General features: G+C 48.0%; 1 protein-coding gene across 1 annotated transcript in view; it reads left to right on the top strand.

Moving 5' to 3' along the window:
- Positions 1–21,979, top strand: part of GNAO1 (G protein subunit alpha o1) — a 92,023-nt gene that overhangs the window by 41,290 nt on the left and 28,754 nt on the right. The window contains exon 3 of the mRNA XM_014307733.2: positions 10,590–10,750. Within this exon, the coding sequence (XP_014163208.1) occupies positions 10,590–10,750 (161 nt within the window). The remainder of the gene's footprint in view (positions 1–10,589; positions 10,751–21,979) is intronic.

Genomic DNA, 21,979 nt, shown 5'->3' on the forward strand with positions numbered 1-21,979 from the left:
CAGGCAGTGACTGTTATCACATCCCATTATCCACTGGCATCACTGCATGACACTGCCAAATCCCAGTCCCTCCATGGAGGACATTTTGGAGCAGGCTTTTTCTCCTTTTTTTGCAAAGACGTAAAAAGAAACAAAACAAAAGCAGATTAAAAGAAGCTCCCTAATCCCCAGATGGTAGTTGAAATATTTCCAATCTAGCCAAAGTATTCCATTAAAAAGTGAATATATACATTTTCCCAAGAAATAGTCTGTACAGTGTTAAGCCCGTGCCTTGCTACTCATGTCAGCACAGTCCTCTGCTCTGTGCAGCCACCAGGGAGGGCTTCCCACTGCAGCAGCTGCAGGACTTGCAGACCCAGAGGGGTGGCACACAAAGAGAGGGAGCACAGAGGGAAAGGAAGGAGTGCAGTGAAAGAGGATGAATGTGAGAGGCAGAGGGTGAGGAGTGGCGGTGCCACTCCCAGAGATGAACACCCGCAGCTCACAGTGACAGAGAGCCTCCACCATGGTGCTGAGAGGGTGCAGCCATGTCCATGCTTGGCTACAGGCACTGGGGCCATCCCCACTGTTCTGTGGGGGTTGAGGTGACCTGTAATGGCAGCAAAGGGTTTTAGGGGGAGATCCACCCTCTATCCTCTATTTGTATAACACAGGCTTACACACAAGGGAGCAATTCCATTGTTTTGTGGCATTTTCCACCATAGCTGAGCTTCACAGATGCCCAGGCTAGTAAGATGCTCTCAGATTTTCTTATCCCTTCTGATACATCCTCACCAGAGCAAAGAAGTCTGCCTCACCCTCACAAGTGTCATAAATGCTGGGTGCTTTTTTCCCATTGTTGCAGATTTTTCTTGTCGTTACTACATGATGCCATGGTTACAGAGATGTAGGACTAATCCAGTGACAGCAGTTTATGAGCTTTTTTTGGTTTTGATATTTTTGATGCTATATTTGTGCCAGAAGAATAAATAATAAATACACACAACAGCATCAAAGATTTCCTCCAGCCTCCCAGCCTATTTCTGCCTACCCTTGTTAAGCTGTTAGAAAGGTAGTTCTCTGCCAGCCACTTATCTTATGAACTATCCTGTCATCTAATGATGCACCTGAGGTCCCATTTATCCATTTTCTCTGAAAAGAGCAGTTAATAAAAATAAAGTTCCTCTTAATATCCCTGAGAACAGCTTCCCCTGGAACAGCAGTGCTCACACTCAACCCAACAGGTTCCTTCCCCTCTGTCTTCTTCCCCTTTCCTTCTTCTTCCTCTCCCACCCTCCCCCTATCAAAGGGTTGGGGAAATTTCTTGATGGTCTTGTAAGGAAAATATAGGACATTTTTTCTCTGCAGCAACCTGAAACAATGCGTAAGCAAATCTGTTAGTGTGTGACTTGCCTCAGCTCCGGTAAGGAGGAACTCGCTGGAGGTTACTCTCTGTAATCCCTGCTGATCAAAGGAAGAGCTCCTCCAAGCCTGTTACAAGCACCCAAGTCTTGATTTTGCTGGAAATACAGCAGCACAGGGGAGAGCTAGCTAAAAATCTGTCTTTCATCTGCTCTGAACTCTGTGGCTCCTTTTAAACAGCTACAGAATCCTTGACCAGTCACTGCTCAACCTCAGCCCCATCAGAAGCAGCTTCCACTCACAGCAGAACCTCAGCCAAATGCTCCTCTATCCCCACCTCTACTCCTCCCTGCAGAGAAGGGCTCAGAGTCACCTGGAAATTAAGAGGAAGAGAAGCTAAACAAGGATTGTTGTAGTAAGAAGTCATAGGCAAAATTTTGCTCACCAGTCACTCAGTGAATGGCATCTTGTTCCATTCTATCCCCTTCACAATGTGAATATCATAGAATCCTAGAATGGTTTAGGTTGGAAGGGACCTTGATCATCTTATTCCAACCTCCCTGCCATGGGCAGGGACACCTCCCACTAGATCATGTTGCCTTTAGTCCCAACTAACCTGCCTTGAACACTTCCAGGGACGGGGCATCCACAGCTTCTCTGGGCAATCTGTGCCGGTGCCTCATCACCCTCACAGGGAAGAATTTCTTCTAATTTCTAATCTAAACCTACCATGTGTCCATGTGAAGTCCTTCCCCCTTGTCTGGGGTCACCCTGCATCTCCATCACTGGTTGTGTTGCAGCCAGAGACCAAAAAGCAAGAAGTTACCACACCAGCTTGGGTATTTGCTTTGGGAACTGCTGCAAACCCCTTCATTGCCAGGAAAACTCAGCAGTGAGCATCTTGTAGGACATTTGGTGAAAGAGCATGGGACCAACCACCAGAAAATTTGAGGTGGTGACAACTGAAATTAGAACAGAAAATAAGTTGAGAATGAAGGAGGCCTGATGAGAAAGTTCCTGTTCTACTTATTAATAGAACTGGACAGAAATGCTTGATGGAATGGCTAAAAATAGTCTGAAATAAACCAAAATAATTTGTAAAATCTAGTCAAAATATACAAATCCAGTTAGAATATATGACTCCAGTCAAAATGTACATGTAGTCATGGACAAGAGGAAATTATGTGAGAATTTTTCAAGAGGATTTTGCATTCCTGAAAGGACAAAGCAATTTGTTTTAATTTTCCCAACTTTCATTCAAACCCAAAATTTTTGTTTGAAATTTGACATACTTCTAAAAAATAATACTGAGCACCTAAATAACTCAAAATATTTTGATAGGACTTAAGGCAAGTGCTTTTGCTGGATGTGAAATTAAATTTTTCAGAGGATTTTGGGTTCGCAGGAGAATCCACGTTTCATCCAAGCTGATTTTTAACACCACCTAATTTTTCAGTTCTGCTGCCAAGTGGAAGAATCAGTATTCTTTGGCTGCTGTGATGACTAATGTCACATCAGCAATGCAAGAAATAATTTTGAGATCCCCCCCACATCAGGCACAAAGCTTGAGTATGCACAGCAAACCTACTGACTGCTCTGTCAGTGGAGGGCAGTACGAAATCCCTACCCAGATATGCCAGTTATGGTTTACAGAAGAAATTATGGGTTATGAGAAGAAAAGAGGCGACAAGGAGATGAAATTTAACAGGGTTGGGGCGAAGGGAGAGATTCTCCCTCTCCCTGTTTTCCTTTAGGTATATATCTTCAACAGAGATCAAGTAAAAAAGGACCATAAAGTGAAACAGGGCTCTTTCAGGTTGAAACACCATCTCTTTCTTCAGGGACAATTGAATGTAACCCACAGGCTTAGTCCCTCATCACAGAGGCACTGGTAAATCTGTGAGATTAATTGTAGAGTGGAGATTAGCACCCACCGTTCAGCATCAAGCTCTGAGCATTAAACTAATTACTAGGTTCCAGCACTGCACAACTTCCCAGCAGGAAGGCACTGCCCTATAAACCATCATACACAAGTGGCATTTAGCCAGAGATGTTAAAAAAATCTTTCTCCCAGGAATGCACCCACCACAGGAGCTGGTTTCCCTTTCTGGTCCAAAGACAAAGGCTGTTTTCCCCCTTTGTGGTGGGAAAGCTTGGAACGAAACTGTCCCCTCTGCCCTGCCACTTTTAACAGCGTCACCCAGAGGGATGTTGGTGTGGAAAATCTTAAGGACATGTCAGGAGTGGAAGATGCACAGGCTAAAGACATCAGGAATTCCCAAACCCAGAGTGAGTTCCCACAGAATCACCACCACTCCCACTCTGTTCAGCCTCAGCCATCCGCGTTGCAATGAATGGAAAATATCCATTTATTTTACAAATGCCAGGAGCCAGTGCAGCTCCCCCACCTGTGTTCTCACTGTGGCATCTCAGGCATTTCCCTGCCCGTTTACTGCAGCACAAATACTCCAGTGCTCTTACATTTTATGGACTTCTACCCAGCAGAGGATATTAGGGAGAGGAGAAGGGCAGTAAGCTGCAAGGATTTTGCTCTCTCATCTTTCCATGTTTCCAGCCTGCTCCTCAGCACTGCGGCAGAGCTGTTCCCTGCAGAGCATGAAGCCATGCGGCTAATGTCCCCCATCTGTGACTCTCTGCCTCATCCCCTCCCTGGTGGGCAGTGCTGTCTGTGCCTGCATGGCCTGAAAGTCCTCAGTGAGGGATGACATTTGGGCTCTCAGGTTCTGTACCCAGACCCTTTGCTCAGTTCTTGTAGGGCAGAGGGCCCATTAAAGCATCCGGTTCTTGGAGCGATGCTGGGGGAGCCTGCAGTGGCTCTTGGACTCTTGGGGATGCCCTCTTCTTGAAATAGAGGGGACTGGGATGAACAGAGTGCTGTTTTCTTTCCTGCCTTTGCAGCTAGTGGGTCAGGACCTATTTTGAGACCATTTAACACATGCTTTCTGGCTTCCCCATTCTTGCTTGGAAAAATCAGGTCAGCTACCTACCGTGTTTGTCTCGCCCAGCTCTGGAGCTACTCTGAGCTCCTAGAGAAGAGGGGAGGACCCTACATTTCCTAGAAAAAAGCAAATTCAGGAAATAACTTGTCCTTGCAGGTTGAGTTCTGTGTTGTTGGGTCGTGGATTTTTCCCCCAGTAGTGAATGAACCACTATTTTCTACAGGATGTGGAGCTATAGGAATTCTTACTGTGGTGGTGGGCAGCTGGCAGCCCAAGAGCTGAGTCTAGTCCATGCATTATCCAGTCTCTGCATTGCCAGACAGTCATCAGTCCAAGCAAACCAGGAATATTATTTTATATGTGTTGAAGAAGGGGAAAAGAGGGTAATACCCACATAAGGCCTGGCAAATTTTATTTGGTCAACTGCAGTATCATCCAGAATGGGAATGAAGGTAGTACTGAACACAGAGCAGTTGGCCTGCTGTAAGAATCATCATGATCTGCAATATCAGTCCTGCTCAATGTCTGCCCAAACAGGAAGCAGCAAACAGAAAAAAACCAGCTATAACAAGGTTTCAGGCTAGAGATCCTAGACCACTTCCCAGACACACAGAACTGTTTGGCCAAGATAGTCAGAGGCAATGGTGCCGTCTTGGCTCCAGAAGGATGTGAAAACCAGGCTGTGCTAACTGCCAGCCGGACAGCACAAGATCACAAGATCTGGATGTCACCGTGGCTGCCTGGTTGTGTTTTCTGTACACAAGTCTGTCTGCCCCCAGACAGACAGCAGCCCTTCAGCATTGTATCCAAGTCAGCCAACCTTTTTGTGAGAGGTTTGCATGAGGGTGGATGGCTGCTGTGACTCCGTGGAAAGCCAGCCATCCCTAACTTAACGTTTTAGGCTTAGCTTTGCTGGGTGATGCAGACTGCAAGACAGCACTACGCTGAGCTTTTGGGTAAACCCCATTTCCCAGACCACTGGCGTCTCTGTCCAGAGCTTTTTGCATTTCCACCTCCAACTAACGAGAGTGAAGAGGTGAAGTTTGGGTGCCCACCTCAAGGTAATCTCCAAAGGGATAGATATTAATAAGCCACTGGATAGATTTTTACCTGCTCAGTGCCTTCCAGGATCTCTCAGCAAGCCAAATGCCAAGCCAAGGTGGGAGGCCTCAATTAAATGTTCTGAGGGTAGATGGAAGGGTGCAGGAGGAAAGCTGTCTCTCCCACGATGCACAGCAGCTGCTTAATGCCAGACAGACTTCCACAGATTGAGAGGTCAGCTCTGAAACACAGATGTGTGAGAAAGAGAGGGAGAGTGAGGGGGAGAGTCGTACATGTAGCTATTTATTCAGTGTCTCCAAAAACTTCTATGGACTTGGAGCTGGGCCCTGGATGTCTCTGGAAAAGACATATTCACCAGCTATGCTTTGTTTCCAGGATTTAATCAGACTGAAAATCACTGGCTTTTGCTGCAATGCAACCACTCTTTGGCTGGAAGTGGGGTCCGTATTTCTGAGACAGTCTGTAAGGAGAAGGGGGAGGTTTTCAGTTTATGAGACACGTTCTTCCGTGAAGTTACAGGACATCATTTCTCACTGGAGCAGCAGAGGCACGTACTGCTGTGCCCTGAGATCAGGATCTGGTCCCCCACAAGGCTTCCCTTCCAAGGATGTCCTTTCTGGGTGCTGGATGGTCTCTAGACATCAGTGTGATTATCCCCAGGTTCATGACTCATGACTATTTCCACAAGATTGCTTGCTGATGGCTGGTACTGTGCTGATTTGCCTACCCCCAGCCAAACTGGAGTGCTTATAGTGCTCATCTTTTCCCCCACTGCATGGATTTTCTGATATGTTCTGAGAAACAGCTCCTGGTACAACCAGCCACCAAATGAAATTGCCCCAGGGTTAACCTTTGAGACAGGCTAAGTGCCAAGTATCATTAATCAGAGCAAATAATAGCAAAAAAAATTGATATTTACTGGGATTTAGTTCTCCAAAAGGAAAGGACAGTACAGTGTGGCACACCAGCTCATACCTCTATTGGCTGTAACACAGCACAGCTCTGTAAGGTTTAGCAGATTTGTACCACACAGATTCACACAAGGTTTTGCCTCTCCCTTAAAATTCTCCTTCCATAAAACTATTCCTTTTGGAAAAAAAATTAAAATAGAAAATGTCCTAGTCAGTGTCCAGGCAACTTCAAAGAATCAGAGCTAGGATTTGCCCTGGGGTAGTCAGAGATGAGTACCTGGGTCCTACTCCAGTCTGGCTCTACAGCAGCCAGGGCAGCAGCTTTGCTGGTGTCTTTGTGGGCACCAGTCATGGGTGGTGGTGAGAAACAAGTAATTAGGGGTGGTCTGTATCAGGGTGATGGAAAATAACCTGCTTGCAGAGACAAACACCACTGCCAGTAGTGTCAGATTGCAGGGAGGGGCCCCTCTCCCTTCCAGCCAGGTAACACATTAATTGGGCTGTGTGGCTGTTGCAAGTGAAGTCACAAGTTTGGAATGCTGAGCGCAGGCTGTGAGCTTGGTGACAGTGACATATGGGAGACAATTAAATAACTGCAGTTATATCCAGGTTAGGGAGAGAACAGATCCCCTTTTGAACTGGATTTGTGGTGCACAGGTATGCCCACAACCTGGGGTTAGGAATGACACATGCCCACTGTGTTTACAAGCTTCTTGTTCACATCTGCCTGTGGATTTCAGACCCTGCCCTGGCCTTACAGAGCCCTCTCCATTCCCCAACCAGAATGGAGGTCTGTTCTTTAGTAAAGCCTTATTTGGTCTCTTGGCTTGATGTCTAAAGGCTGGATGTCTAATTTCACTTTACCACAGTCTCTAAGCTCAGCTGAGCTGTCTCCCCAGGCCATGCCCAGCCAGCTTTAATTCTCCTGCTGTAGGTGGATGGAATCAGCATCCAGGAGTGACACAAAGTGTCAAACCCCACTCTCCATAATGAGCTGCCCAAAGGCATTCAGCTCAGGTGTTGAGGTTTCACCTGCTATGGAAGGTGCAAGCCGCTGGGGAGTGGCGGCAGGACGTGTCAGAATGCTGCAGAGACAGGCTGGGATGCTCGTGCTGGGTAAGAACCAGCACAAAGGAGACCAGCCTGACCTCTTGCCCTCCTCCCAGATGTTTTGTTCCAAGACAGAAGACAGAACAGCTGGGAATGGCAGAGGCAGCAGTAGTGGAATGAGCCCTGCACCATTTTGTAGCTCCTTCCAGCAATCCCAGGGACCAAGCTCTGCCTATTTTTAGCTCCCGAGGTAGCTGAAATACCACCGTGGTGTTCATTAACAGCAGCCCTGTCGGGTGGGAACTGCAAGGCAAGGGAATGGGGGGGCTGGTTTGCCTGTTTTGTTTTGCTTTATTTAATTGCTGGCTGCAGTACAGAGGCAGAGCGTGGCAGGAGGCTCAGCTCCTCTCACCTCAGGAAAAGCAGGAGCAGCACACCCAGGGGAGGCAGGCAGGGAAAAGTCAATCAGGCAGTATTTAAAAATCTACCTGCTGGGCCCAGGGGGAGTTGGAGATTTTAATGTCATTCCCAGCTTGAGACACAGCCTGGAGAGTGAGAAAAGAAAGGGGTATCTTCTCTTCTTGGATCCTTAATTGCTCGTTAAATCATCTAACAAATGCCTGAACTCCTGGATGGCCCCATGCTCCTTGACAGAGGGACTTCAGCCTTGGCAGGGGGAAGGGGTATTTTAAAAGTACTCATTGCACCTGCTTTTTCTGAATCTGTAAAACCAAGAGTTGAGTGGTTCATTCTGCAAAATAAAACTAAGTCTGGAATATTGTTACCACTGTTCAGCAGAAGCAATAAACTTTCCTTTGAGATCTTCCCCTGTTTCAGCCTGCTGACTCTGTCTGCCCTGCAGGCAGGTGTCCACACTGTGAGAGCAGAGCCTCTCCTGTCCCCAAAAGGGACCTCCAGTTACTGCAGAGGAGCATGTACCAAAATAATCCCCTGCCCTACATGCTCAGCCCCACTTCTGGCCCAACAGACTCACAGAAAACTACAGCCAGAAATGTCTGTGCCTGGTCACTCCCATTCTGCCTTGTCATTGCTGTTCATCTCTGTCTTCTGCTCAAAACCCCCCTGTGCTGGGTCTTACTCACAGGGAACTGCCACAAGTCTCAGTAGTTGAAAAGGTGATGCAGCTATTTCCCAGCACAGAAAATATGATGTCTGTGCCATTGCCTCTGATGTTTTGCAAAGAGCAGCCTGCAGTTCAATCCACAAAACTCAGAAGAAGCCCAGACCATGCCCACGACAGCTGGAGAGCTTCAAATGTGCTTTGGCATCGCAGACAGATGGACAGATCTGTGACTTACACCTGTAACCCCCTCCAGCAGTCCAGATAACATACAAAGACATCCTTCTAGACATCCTTCTACCTGACTGGAAGCATGGATGCTTTTCATGCATCACCCATACACAAATACTGGGGCCAAGGCAGACTGCAGCCATTACCAGGTTTTATGTCATTTAGAGTCTGTGAAAAGAGCAGAACTGCTGCTCCAGCAGGGCAGGCAAACCCTACAGATGATTTATGAATATTCACTCAGCTCACAAAGCACTCCAGGGCAGAAAACAAGCTTTTGAAATTAACTGAACTCTTCAAGGTTCTTCGTTTGTCTTGGCTTTGAGGTGTGAGTCACCAATATTTTTTCTCCAAAATGAGCAGAGTCTGTACAGAGGGCTGGGAGGATTCCTGGGCACTAAAATATGAAGTAAAGTGCCCTGTGAGATAGATTTTATGTTCATAAAGCCTTCAAAGCATAGAGTCCACCCCATTAAGTTTTATGGGATACAATACTGAGACATACAGTACTGAGACTTCGTCAGCCCATAAAGGCTGGATGTTCAAGGCACCTGAGGCTCTTTCATTGAGCACTAAAATCTCCAGCAGCTTCAGTCTCCAGTGCTTTCAGTTTGGTGCCCTACAATTTTTCCACAGTTTCGGTGTTCAACAAAGAGGTTACAGAGTTTTCATCCTGACCATGCAGACCCTGCCGTACACTTGTCATTCCCATCCATACAAAAAGGTTATTGTGGTGCTCCTCAATGATGGCACTTCTAATGTTCCCAGCAAAGCATGAGCAGAACCTGCAATCCCTTCTCAAGATTTGTGTTTCTGGTCTGCACTTGCTGGCTTAGATCAAACACCCTGGAAGGCAAAGATTTCCACCTGCATTTGGCCAAGAATGGGTTCAGTCTAGCACACAAGAGACAAGAGAGTAAAACAAGAAATCTTCACAAGTTTGCTGCACACGCACAAGGAACAAGAGCTCCTCTTTTCCAATTAATTATAGCAATAATAACTGGGTTTGTTTCAGCTAGTAGAAATATGAGATTTTCAAAGCAATGAAAGAAAAGCTCTGCAGATTAGTCAGCATCCCAAGGGTTTCAGGAGTCTGTGGGTGCTGTGGGAGTTTACTTCTTGCAGAGCAAGCAGAGGGGGTCATGAATTTGGGTGTCCTTCTTCACAAACAAGTGAGGCATCAGCCACTGTGGACTATTACAGGAAGGCTGAACTCAGCTATTCCAAGTCTGTCTAGACATTCCCATCCTAAATCTGAGACATCTTCCAGACCCAAGTTGTGTCAGAGCACTATCCTCCAGAAAATGTTGCTGTCCCAGTGAATCTCATTTTTTCTCACCGAAAAAGATTCCATCTAAAAATGGCCAGCTGGCCCTGCCCTCACTGCCATGCTCTGTAGCCGTGGGAGATTCCTCCCCCTCTGAGTCACAGAGCACCACAGCCAGCCAAGGTGGTCTGCATTAACATGAATTAGCCCTCCTAGCAAGGGCTCATTGCAAAAAACAAGAAATTAGGAAAAGCAGTAAACCAGCATCTGGACAAGATTGTTTCTGGAGTCTTTCTGCTGTTCTTTCTGATACAAAGCCCCCACTTCAGCAAGTTTCCACTTTCAGTTAAAGCAAGGCGTTGCTGCTAACAATTTTAAATATCCTTGTACATGTATGAATTCCTATCTGTTCCCATGAAATTCCACACGTGCAGTGCAGACTGCTTTGTCTGTTGAATAGAAATACTTGTTGATATGAGGTGGATTGCACAAACAATCTTTTTCCTTGTGATTTCCTTCCTCCATCCTCCTTTTGCCCTTTCAGCTGGATCACACAGTGTGGATGCTAAATCCCATCCTGAGAAACATGGCCTCTTTACTCCTGATGGTTTGGTGAACTGTTTCTGAAATCTCTGGCTCCAAGTTCTGCCTGAAGCACCTACGTGAGCTCTTGTTTCTTTCCTCTGCAGGCTGATGCCAAGATGGTCTGCGATGTCGTGAGTCGGATGGAGGACACAGAGCCCTTCTCCCCAGAGCTGCTGTCAGCTATGATGAGGCTCTGGGCAGACTCTGGGATCCAGGAATGCTTCAACCGGTCCCGGGAATACCAGCTTAACGACTCAGCCCAGTAGTGAGTATCCCTTCCATGGCCTTGCATGTTAACAAGCTGCATTTGATTTGTTAAAGTTTTAACTGAAGTGAATGATCTCATAGCAGTGGAGCTAAACGTGTCTCTGCTCAGTTTGGGATGTGTGTTGTGTCACAGGCCACTGCAAAGCACAAAGGATCAGGCAGGACATTCATGTCCCCTCTTGGCCAGTCTGGGGTCAGGTCTGTGGCCTCAAGGCCAGGTTCCCAAACAGCTCCCAAATGTCTCAAGGTAGGTTTTTGCAAACATGGATCTAGTGAGTGTAGGCAGATCAACCTGTGGGCACAGCAGATGGCTCCTTTGTCTGACTGAGAACAGAAGGGTGTGACCACCTGCTTTGTACAGCAGTACAGCTCTTGGGTTTGCTTTTCTTTCCTCTGTTTGCTTTTCTTTCCCACTGTACTTTCTGTAGTTGTACAGTGTACTGATAGGTCAGCTGGATTACAACCAAGGCTAAGGGACATCTTTACTTTTCCAGGGGTATTGAGTTACTCTTGTAATGCAGTCAGTGACTTCTCTACCATTAGGGACCAAATCCAGATGTCATTCAGTGGGAATTGTCTGAATCCATGGCTTTGGCTCATACTGTCATGAGGACAGGACATCCACCCATAAATGGCTGCTGCGGCTCTGAAGAGATGTTCAGTGTCTCCCCAGCTTCAGTTCAGACCTATTTGTAATGATAATTGATCCAATACATTTGCTTCCACCTAGGGCAGGAGACCAAAGGCTTTCATCCCATAATTTCAACCACAGCATCTGTTACAGTCAGGCAAAATGCCCCAGGCCCTGGACTGTGTCTTGGGCAAGAGTCAGCCAAAGGTGGTTAAGCAGAAACATAAGGAGCAGGCAGGCAGAGAGCATTCATCTCCCCAGCTGTACCCTTGGACCTTTTGGTAATCAGGGAAACAGAAGCTTCCCAATGGGGTCAGGCAATGCTATGTCCATGCTTTTGTCTGTCACAATATCCCACATCAACAAGTTCAGCAGCTGTTTCATGCACTTCTGGAGTTGTTATTGTGTTTGGATTGTCTGGCATCTCTGCTTGGGGTGTTCCTGGGTATCAAACACACAGCCCAGGCACTGGTGTGGCTGCTGGTTTTGCTCTGTGTGGTGGGGCTGGTGCTCCCAGCTGCACCAGCTGCTCCCACCCAAGCTGGCAGGGCAGCTGGGGAGAGCAGCTCTTGAGGTGCTGCAGCAGAAGGCAAGTGATGAAACATCATTTGGCATTGATGGAAAACTGGATGGGAAACCTGCAGATGTGTGGTTGGTGACACAGCTTCCCACCCAACCATGATCACACCTCAGAGATGATCCTGGCATTCTGCTGCCTTTTAATCAGTACTAGGTGGATGATGGTTTTAATCTGTATTTCATTGCCTGTAGTAGCAAAATAAGCTTTCTCTTGCCAGCAGCTTTTTCTTTTTCCTTTTTTTCTTTTTTTTTCCACAAAATAAGGGTATGATGGCATAAACATACCTTTAGAGATATAAATTATCTAAAATGCCAGTCCTAATTGCATTACAACTTTGTGAAAAAACCTTCAATTGTTTTAGCACCAATTACCTTGAGGAAAGTATTTTGATTTTCCTTCCATGCAAGATAGCAGTTGAAAATAATAAGCAGAGCCCTCCCAGTATGACCAGCTGCTGTGCAATTCATCAGCAAGAGCTCTGAAACCACAATCAGTTTCTAGACATCAACTGAAGAGCCTCTGTGCTGTAGCATTCACAGCAATTGCAATCTAGGGGTTGCAGCCCAGCCAAATGAATTCTGGTGTCTCTGACAAAATCTCCTGCATCCAGATGAGGATGGATGACCCTCTGTGCCAGGGCAGTGGTGTGATGCCTCTCTCCTTAGCTGCACTGTGAGTTGTGCTGTGGCTGGACATCTTTTCTCTCTGGGCCAGGTGGGATGGGGAAGCTGGAGATTACAAAGTCCTTCTCATTTACAGCCCTGCAGGTGTTCAGGAGCCTCTGGTGGTTCCACCACTGGGAGCACAGATGTTGTCACAGGCAAGGCACCAAAACATATCCTTCTGCACCTCTAGGCCTTGGTGCCACCACAGGAGATGGTGGTGCAAGTGAGAGCTCAGATGGCACTTATTCATGGCCAGTGAACTCCCAGTGAAAAGAAGCACATATTTTATTTAATTCTTCAATGCTTTGGGGTTGTTTACTTTTGCATGAGTGGAAGATTTGAGACAGTTTTATATTTTTTCCCCACCCTGGGAAAAGTCTTGTCTTTATTGACACTCATACTCAATTTAAAATACTAACAACTACAAAATGTCTTTTCATTAAGGCTGAGAAAAATAAATTCCAGACAAGAAGTGAATTCTAAGTTCCCCAATGTCTGAGAAACAGTGACAGGCAGTAAGCTGCACTAGCATTTCATTTCAGGCTTCTCTTGGTGTTAAGCCTTAGGGGCTGGCATTTTGCTGGCAGGAGGGAGGTTTCCTGCAGGAGCTGGAGATTGTGCTCCACGGCTGCTCAGCACATGTCACAGAGCCTGAAGGCACCAAGTGACCAGGTCGTGTTGTGGCCAGCACAGGTGAGACCTTCAGGAGTGCTCTGGGCACTTCACCCCAGGAACCACCCCCCAAATGCCCTGAATGCTTTCAGAGCCTCCCCCTGCTGCTTGGCAATTTCTAGGGAACCACCACCTGGGCTTCTCTGAGTCAGTGCTGCTGTTGTCTTTAATTGTTCTTCCAGTGCTTTACCTTGAGCTTTTTTAAGTGGCTGGAACAACAGGCCTTCTGTTGCAGCCCCTGGGAGACCAAGTCACAGGCTAATCAACAGCCTGCAAGGGTCAGCAGCACGGCTCTTACCAGTCTGTCATCAATTTCACTGAAAATAAGTTTAATCTTTTGTGTTAGACTAAAAAAGAAGTGAGTGTTAGCTCCCTTCTGGAGCCGGATGGGCCAGAGCACATTGCTTTCTAGCCTCTGATACATGCAGACAAGTATGGATTTCCTGCAAAGCTTTGTTTCTTTTGGGCTCTAAAGTCAGCCAGTCCTTAGCAAGGATTTCGTAGCTGCTGCAAAGGAGCAGTAGAAAACAGCACTTTTACAAAGGAGGAAGAGGGAAGGTTCTGTAATGGACCCCCTGTGTCTTGGACTGAAAAAAACAAAACCATAAGGAAGGTAAGACAAGGGAAGAGAGTAAGATGTAGCAATTGGTTTCATCCTTTTTTGTTACTGCATTTTTTTGTAGTTCCCTAAGGCAAATTTACGGGTGGGTTGCGTTCCACATTCCTAATATCTTGATTATGTTTTTATTCCTACTTAGTCTCCTCTTCCTTTCTTGTCTCTGTGCCTAGGAGCTAAATCTACCTCTGATCATCAAAGAGTCTGGGCAATGCTGATGTCTTTTTCTTCTCCAGCCGGTTTCTGTCTGTAGAAGCACATCTGTGACCCACATTTTGCTTTCAAAATCAGCAAAACAGAGGTTTCCAGCTGGTTTCCTTAACGCCCGACTTTTGTTCAGATTTTAAAATTGTCTTGTGTTTCCTAGCCTCAAGTTCCTAACTAGGCTGGTCAGTGGAGTGCATCACATAGGGCAAGTCTGGTCTTAAGCACCCAGGGATGGGGACTGGCTTTGAGCAGCCTCCAAACTTCAGGGGGGAAATGGAGCAGACAGAGCATCCACATGAGCACTAATTTTCCCTGTGCATCTCCAAACAGGAACAGGCCCTGCAAGATGTGTAGGCAGAGACAGTTTGCAAGTACACAGACACAAAAAAGCCAGAACCTATCTCAAGTTCTTCTCCTCCTGCTTCCAAGTACTTTGAAAGATCATTTGATAATGCCAGGGCTGTGAAATTACCGTGAAAATGTAAAATATTTTAGGCCTGCATTCAACCCATCCATCTTCACACATATCAGAGGTGTCAGGGCTAGGAAGTTTGTTGCCTTTGGCTCCCTCCATCAGGAGCCAAGGAAGAGAGAGATGCCTCTGAAGAGGGATACAGACCTCACTGCTCAGTGGAGAAAGAGATGCAATTGTGTTTGTTGCTCTAGCACAGCTAACCACGGCACTGACATCTCAAGTCTGTGCCAAATACCAACCCCAAACTGGACAACACTTTGGTTATTTCATCTTCAAGAATTGGTCTGGCAGGGCCTCACAGAAAAATGGCACCAGACTCAGAAGAAAATACTGCAGTGCCTTCCTTCTCACCCCATCTTGTGTGGGACTGTTTTCTGATCTATTTTCTTGCAAAAGAATTGTCTTTTCACGTCGCTATCACCTTCCCTACTGATTCTTACTGCATCCCACGTGCCAACACACACTTTGCATCAAAAAAGCAGTGAAGAAAGTAGAGCCAGATGTTGTTGTGATGTGGTGAATGGCTTCCAGATTGAGCCCTGACAAGGCAGCATTGGAACAGACTGCCCAGAGAGGCTGTAAAATCTCCATCCTTGGAAGTGCCCAACACTGAGCCACCTGAGCTAATTTTCAAACTGAATTTAACTTTGAAGTTTGTCCTGCTTTGAAAAGGGGGATGGGCCAGATGAACTCCAGAGCTCCAACCCGCACTGGCGCTCTTGGGTTTGTTCTTTTTCCCTTCACTCTTTCTCTGATAACACCGGGTTTAAAAGAGAGAAGGGGTCTTGGAGGTTTGCTGCAGTTTCCTGTGTCTAGTCGAGCAGGACCATGCAGCTCTATGATAATGTCCACATCCCACAAGTCCCATGGTCTAAACATTTACTTTGCTGGCTTCACCAGCAAGGCAAACATTTAAACCATGGGACTTGTGGGACTTGGTCATTATGCAGGACTGTCAGGACATGATCCATTTTAATGAGCTGCAATTGTTTCTGGCACGCCCAGACTGAAAAAAGAAAAATTATAGGTCATGGTTTTGCATTAATATTCCCATCAGGTGTGTAGATTCCATTTTCCCATCACAGTTTTTGCATTAGAATATGGTTTTCTGCACACCCATCTTACTCGTGCCTGTCACTTGTGCTCCCTTGCATTTAATTGGAGGCAGTAGCAGCATAAATGGAACAATCCAATTAATTGGGATGACTTGCATTGCACTGTTTATTGAACAATGCACCTTTGTGTCTTGAGGCCCAATAAAGCAGAAAGGAAAAATACATCACAAGTGTAGAGGTAGGTACATTTGTCTGAATTTATGGTTTAATTTACCCCAGTAAGTAAATATGCCCACCAGCACTGAATAATCAAGTTCCCCTACAACAAGAAAAACAAAACAGTCCATAAAGGCCAGAGCTGGTTGACTGGAATCACCAACCTTGCTCCATTCCCACAAATGAGATGCAAATCTATTTCCAGGGAGGAGCAGCTCTGCAATGCTGGTGCTGGTGCTGGTGCTGGCTCTGGAGTGGGGCTGTTTCTTGGCAGTGCAAGGTGAGGGAGACACGCCCACCATGAGCTTCAGCCTGTTATAGCCTTGCAGGGCTTGGGCTTGGGAGAGGTCTTAGGTTTTGTTATTATCCTCATAAATTAAGGAATTGCTGTTATTGTATGGCTTCACCTAGGGCTGAGTGTGAGGTGGAGGAAGAGAACAATTGGAAAGACATTGTTTTGTAAATCAGCTGGATGTTTTCCAGCATCCCCCCCTAAGTCTTCATCCATCTGGAACGCCCAATTTTGCCAAAATTGGGTATAAACTCTCCAGGGGCTGCCTCTGTTGGCTCAAAGCAGAGTGGAGACCACATCAGATTATCTTGACAACATGTGTTAAGTCACCTTCCTATCCCCCCAAATGCTGACAGGAAAGCAGGAGGATTGAGCTTCTTTGGCAGAGAGGTCTGCAGGACTCTGCATAGCACAGCCTCATCCTAAGATATTGGATCTCTTCATAGTGCCCATCCCACTTGGCCCTCTCAGACCCCAGGGCAGAGGCAGAGCTCCCCAGACCCCCCCTCTTTTGGGGAACAGCTCTGAAGAGACACAGGAGGTACAGACTGCCCTGCAAGGAGGAGCAGAGAAGATACATGGGTAGTTCACTCCCTGAGCACAAAGGCATGGCAGTACCTGCCACCTCCCTGCCATTTTTCATTCTGTGTTGCATTGTGAGTGTGTTGTCTTTGGCCTAGGATTAGTAAAATCTTGACACCCCAAGTAAATTGGTATTTAATGAGACACAATTAAATGGGCTCATCAGATCGGGGCTGTCCCCATTTTGGCAAAGCTCACACCAAAAGGGTAGGAGCTGAGGTAGTTCACACTGCCTGGAGGAGGAGACACTGCAAGAGCTTGGAAACGATCTCTCCTCTTTTCACATTTTGCTTGGTGGTGAGGAGCAGCCAGCACCATCTCTAAACACAGCACAGGGCATCCCCCCAGGGACACCTACTGAACCACAGTCCTGAACCCCAGATAATCTGTTCTCATCTCCAACTGACAGACCCAACAGGAATTTCTTCCTGCCTTGTGAAGGGCTGTGGGTGACAGATTTGGCGCAGAAAGATTTGACTTTTTTTGGCTGAGTATTTGTGTATTTTTAGGCTGAAATGTCCTTATGAAACCAGCTGGAGCTGGCAGGCTGCCACCAAGGGTTGAGGTTGGGTTTTTTTTGTTCCGTTCAGTTTGTTTTTTCACTGCTGCCCCTATTGCTGGCTGCATCCTCCCTCTCCCACCCTTCCTCAGGCAGCACTCACACCCTGCAGTGAGCCCCTCACTGTGTCTCCCACCTTTCACCTCAAGCTCCTCATCACACCAGGGCATGGCAGTGCTGGGATGCAGCTCCACAGCCAGGGAGTCCAGACTCTCCTGGGAGCTCACAGCCCCTGCTCCTCCTGCCCTGCAAAGCCAAGGAATCCAAGCTTCCCTCTCCCTTTCTGCACCCTCAGGTTTGATGTACAGTGCACCCCCAGCTCCACCATCATACCCTGCCCTGCAAGACAAACAGCATCACTCACACAGGCTGAGGGCAGGAGATGCTGAGGGGTGCACCAGAGAGGCTCTCAGGGTAACCATTGCTCCTAGAAGCTCCTTAGGGAATTGGATGTCTCTAGCGAGGCATTTGTCTCCCGTGTGTGTGCGATTCCTGCTTTCTGCCAGCCAGTCAGCACCCGGCTCTGTGCACCAGGGGCTCTGAGCCCTGTCCCCCAGCAACACGTGTGACCACGTGGGGACATGGGCTGCTCTCAGCCTCCTGACTCTGCAGCGTGTCTGCAGGAAAATCTGTCAGGAGCCCACCATGGCTCCTGACACGGCTGGCGTCAGGGCTGGCACCATCTGTGAGGCTGGGAGGTGAGCCTGGCCCTGGCGCGTGCTTTCCCCATGTGTTTGTACCCCTTTGAAATCCTTAAAAAGCAAAGAATGGCAGGGATGCAGGGGGTTCTTTGGAGGCAGGGCTGTCTTCCACACAGGTCTGCAGGCACCAGTGGGGAGATACTGTGCCCTCCCTCCCTGAGTCCTATCCCAGAAGTCATCCCAGTTTTTAAGGAAAGGTTGAAAAAGGACTTTGCTGCAGTCCAGGGAGCAGGTAGCAGCACGTTGGGAACTCTGGGGCAGAGCTGCCTGCACCAGCCATGGGGTGAACACCCCAGGAGGAGCCACTCCAGCCTAGGACAAGCCCTGCTAAGCAGGACAGATCAGCTCTGTGTGCTCAGGATCCAGTTATGTTCCTTTCCCTTCCATTACAGTTTCTGAGTCCTCCATGGATCATCCCATTCTCCATCCTGTGCCCTGCTCAAGGCTCTGACACCACTGTGCCAGAGTGGTGCCATTCATCAGCCCCACGGTGCAGGAGAGCTCCAAAGGCTTTTGAGTGACTGCCAGGGGTGTGCAGCTGCTGCCACTCATCCCCCCAGCCCCTCCTGGGGACCAGACAGTGCACACACACTCACCCTTCCCAATACAAGAATGCAGCATCCCCATCCTCAGGCTAGGTGTTTTATCCAAAATCTGACATTAGGGTTAGGAGTTAAATCCAAAACCAATCACAAGCCTAGCTACAACTCCCTGTTTTTCAGAATATATTAAGAGAACCATTGGAAAATTGCTTTTATCTGCTGCTTCCTAAACCCTCTGGCTTGTACTTTAAAGCCTTTTGTCTGTGAACAGGAGAGCTGGAAAACCCTTTTTTGTTTCCTTAAGCAAATAGCCCATCTAATATCCAGCCTTGAGGGGCTTGAGAGAACAAAAATGAAGGGGAAAAAACCAAGGATGTAGCAAACATTGTGCCACGCTGTGAAATCACCAGATCACAGGACTCAGCAATGCTGGGTTTGAAGCAGCAGATCTGTGCCCATGACGGGAGGGTGGCACAGCCTCTGTTGGGAAGGCAGAGCTCCCCAGCCCCCGTGGGGCTGTCGGCCAGCAGGGCTGCAGCTCCTTGTCACGTTCCCGGTGGGGACAATGGCACGGGGCTGTTGATGGGGACAATGGCACGGGGCTGTTGATGGGGACAATGACAGGGGCTGTCCATGAGCTGCTGACCGAGAGCAGCGCAGCGAGGCAGGAGCTGCTGGGGCTGGGCAGGGACAGCAGGGCTGGGAGAGTCCCAGCACCTGGACACCACGGTCCTGTGCACTGGGATTCGCTCCGTGGAGCTGAGGGCACCGATTCTTTCATAGAATAATTGGTACAATAGCTCTAATTAGCCCTGGAGCAAACAGCACTTTATGTCTTGCTTATCCAGGCCGTGTTTGCGGCTGGGGTGCTGAGCGAGCCCCAGCCATGGAGCTGCAGTTTGGCTGGGAAGAAGGGAAATGTGGGGTCCTTTCTCCAGGCTCAGCAGCGTGGGCACACGCTTGGCCATGGCCAGTGCCCTGTGTGTGGTGGGTAAAGGGAGTGTCCTGGGAGAAGCCTGGCACCAGGGGATTTAGGTGCAGGCTGTGCAGGCAGCAGGGGCTGTGCTTTTGCTTGGCATTTCAGTACAGCCCTCTCCAGGGCTGTGTCAGTGCCAGGGGGGGCCTTCCTGCCTCCCCTCTCTCTTGGAAACCTGACAAGGGGTTTGTTTGTACCTGGTTTTCCCCAGAGCACTCTCAGATGAGACTCTTGTTGATTTGGGCAGCAGAACTGGAGGCAGACAAACGTGATGCTGCCATGGCACTGTCATGTGCCACTCTACCATACAAGATGGGCATGAGCCCCATCAGCACAGGGGGCCTAGTACACTGCAGACAGATTTTTGATCTTTTCCTATATTTTTTTCTTTTTGCCTGTGCCACACACCAGCTGGGACTAGCTAGGTTCATATCAGTCCGTTCATCCACACCTTTTACACTATTGCAGTAAAAATAACAGAGACTGTCCATGAACTGTTGTTCCATCTTCCCCATGTATGTTCCTTGCCTTCAGACCACTGACATATCACACACATCCAAACCCAAAACTTCTGTATTCTCAGTCCACCCAGAAAACCCTGTAATCCCCCAGCCTGCCGCTCCCCCTGCCCAGCTCAGGCTCTCAGGGTGCTCCTGCAGGGACTGTCAGGGACAGGCACACACTCACTCTGCTTGGGGGGCACAGGCTCTGGGCAGGGTTTCTCAGCTTGTTCATGACAGAGAACAGCATAGTGAACACCCATGCTTGTGCCAAAATCCTCATGCTTACAACCTTCCCCACCTCCAATGCATTTACTGCATTTGAATGCTTGAGTGCCTGGAGAAGGGACCTCCTCAAAGGTCCCTGGGCACCCTGAGACTCTCTGGAGACTCAATTTATTGGGGAAAAAAGAAGAGAAATTATTCTGAGCCTAGATTTTAGGCAGCACCTACTCCATGCTGCTGGGAGGGGAAGGAGGAGACACAGGGGAGAGGGAAGCCAGGCACAAACTGCACCATGGAGCCACGCTGAGGAAGTGTCAGCTCTGGTTTTGGTGGTTGGTCCAAGTCATTTGCTGGGGATTTACAATGCATTTTGTGTCGTTGTAACCCCTTCCTTGCTGGGCTACACTGTGACCCCAGTGCTGAGCAACAGGTTTGCTGGGAACACCAGGACTGAAAAGAAATTTAGTGCTCTAAAACTGCAAGTCTGGTCCATGAAACACCATGTGAGCAGTCACTGTAGCTCTGAGGCTTTTACAGCACTTTTAGTGATATAGATCAGCATTTCCCAGTCCCTCAGTATTACTGTTGGTATGTGAGGTTTGGCAATAGCATAAGAACCATTTCCAAATCCTCCTTCAGGAAAACACTAGTCAGTACATCCTACTGAGCATCATTAATGTCACTTTAAACATTTGCAGTTAAACAGATCCATGCTCTTGCAGTGCCCAACATGAGAAATACTGCACCAGTGTGCAGAGATGCCAAATATGCTAAGGGCAGGAACAGAAGAAAGAAAGAGACAGAGGTGGCTGATGCTAGTTAGCAGATGCAGAGAGCTGGGAATTGATAATGGAGTCCAGGCAAAAACCTTTGCTCAAATTAAACTAATGTTAAGCAGCAACTTCACATGAAGAAATCCCCAGAGGACCCTCTCATTGAACAAAAATGCATAAACAAAGAAGTGACACAAACACAGAAGTTACAAACAAATTCAGGAAAAAAGGCTGCACATTTCTGCCCCAGAGCTCAACCACCCATACCCTGCCCAGGGACCACACTTGGGGATGGAAGATCTCTTCCCCCCCACATGACAAAGAGCTGAATCTCCTCATCCACAGTCTCAGTCCAGTCCCACCTGCACTCAGGGCTGGCAGTGCAAGGTGCAGGATTAGCACCCTCTCTGAAGTCCCAGCAAAGGGCATCCCAGTGGGACTCCCTGATGTGTCAGGGCTGCCCATGGTGACAGTGGGGAGCAAACAGCTTTGCTGCATGGAAGGTGAGACCTATAGGAATGAATAACTCACATCCACAGGGAAAGCCTGAGGAAAAATGGGACAAAATCCAGTTTCTTGCTTTACACACGCTCCTCCCCTGGCCCATGTTCCCAAAACAGCAGTGCCACATTACACTCCTCTGTGGTTTTGGCTGCAGTCCCCCAGGTGCTCCCTTTGTGCCACAGTGACACATCACGCTGGCTCCCTGCCTGTGCCCACCAGGCCTGGGCACTGGGGCATGCCTGCTGCATGGCCCTGTTCTCTGCAATGCTGCTTCTTCTTTTCCTTACCTATGCCTTAAATCTCATCAGTCCAGTCCTCAGCCCTAGGGGCAAGTGGGTCATGCAGTGAGCATGTGAAGAAGACCCCACAAGAAAAATATTTATGGGGATGAAGAGGCAAGGGACAAGCAACAGTGCAGATATGACCCAGATCCATCCTGCAGCCTTACCTTGTATG

Source organism: Geospiza fortis, unplaced genomic scaffold (assembly GCF_000277835.1).
Source record: "Geospiza fortis unplaced genomic scaffold, GeoFor_1.0 scaffold97, whole genome shotgun sequence".
NCBI classification, from domain to species: Eukaryota; Metazoa; Chordata; class Aves; order Passeriformes; family Thraupidae; genus Geospiza; species Geospiza fortis.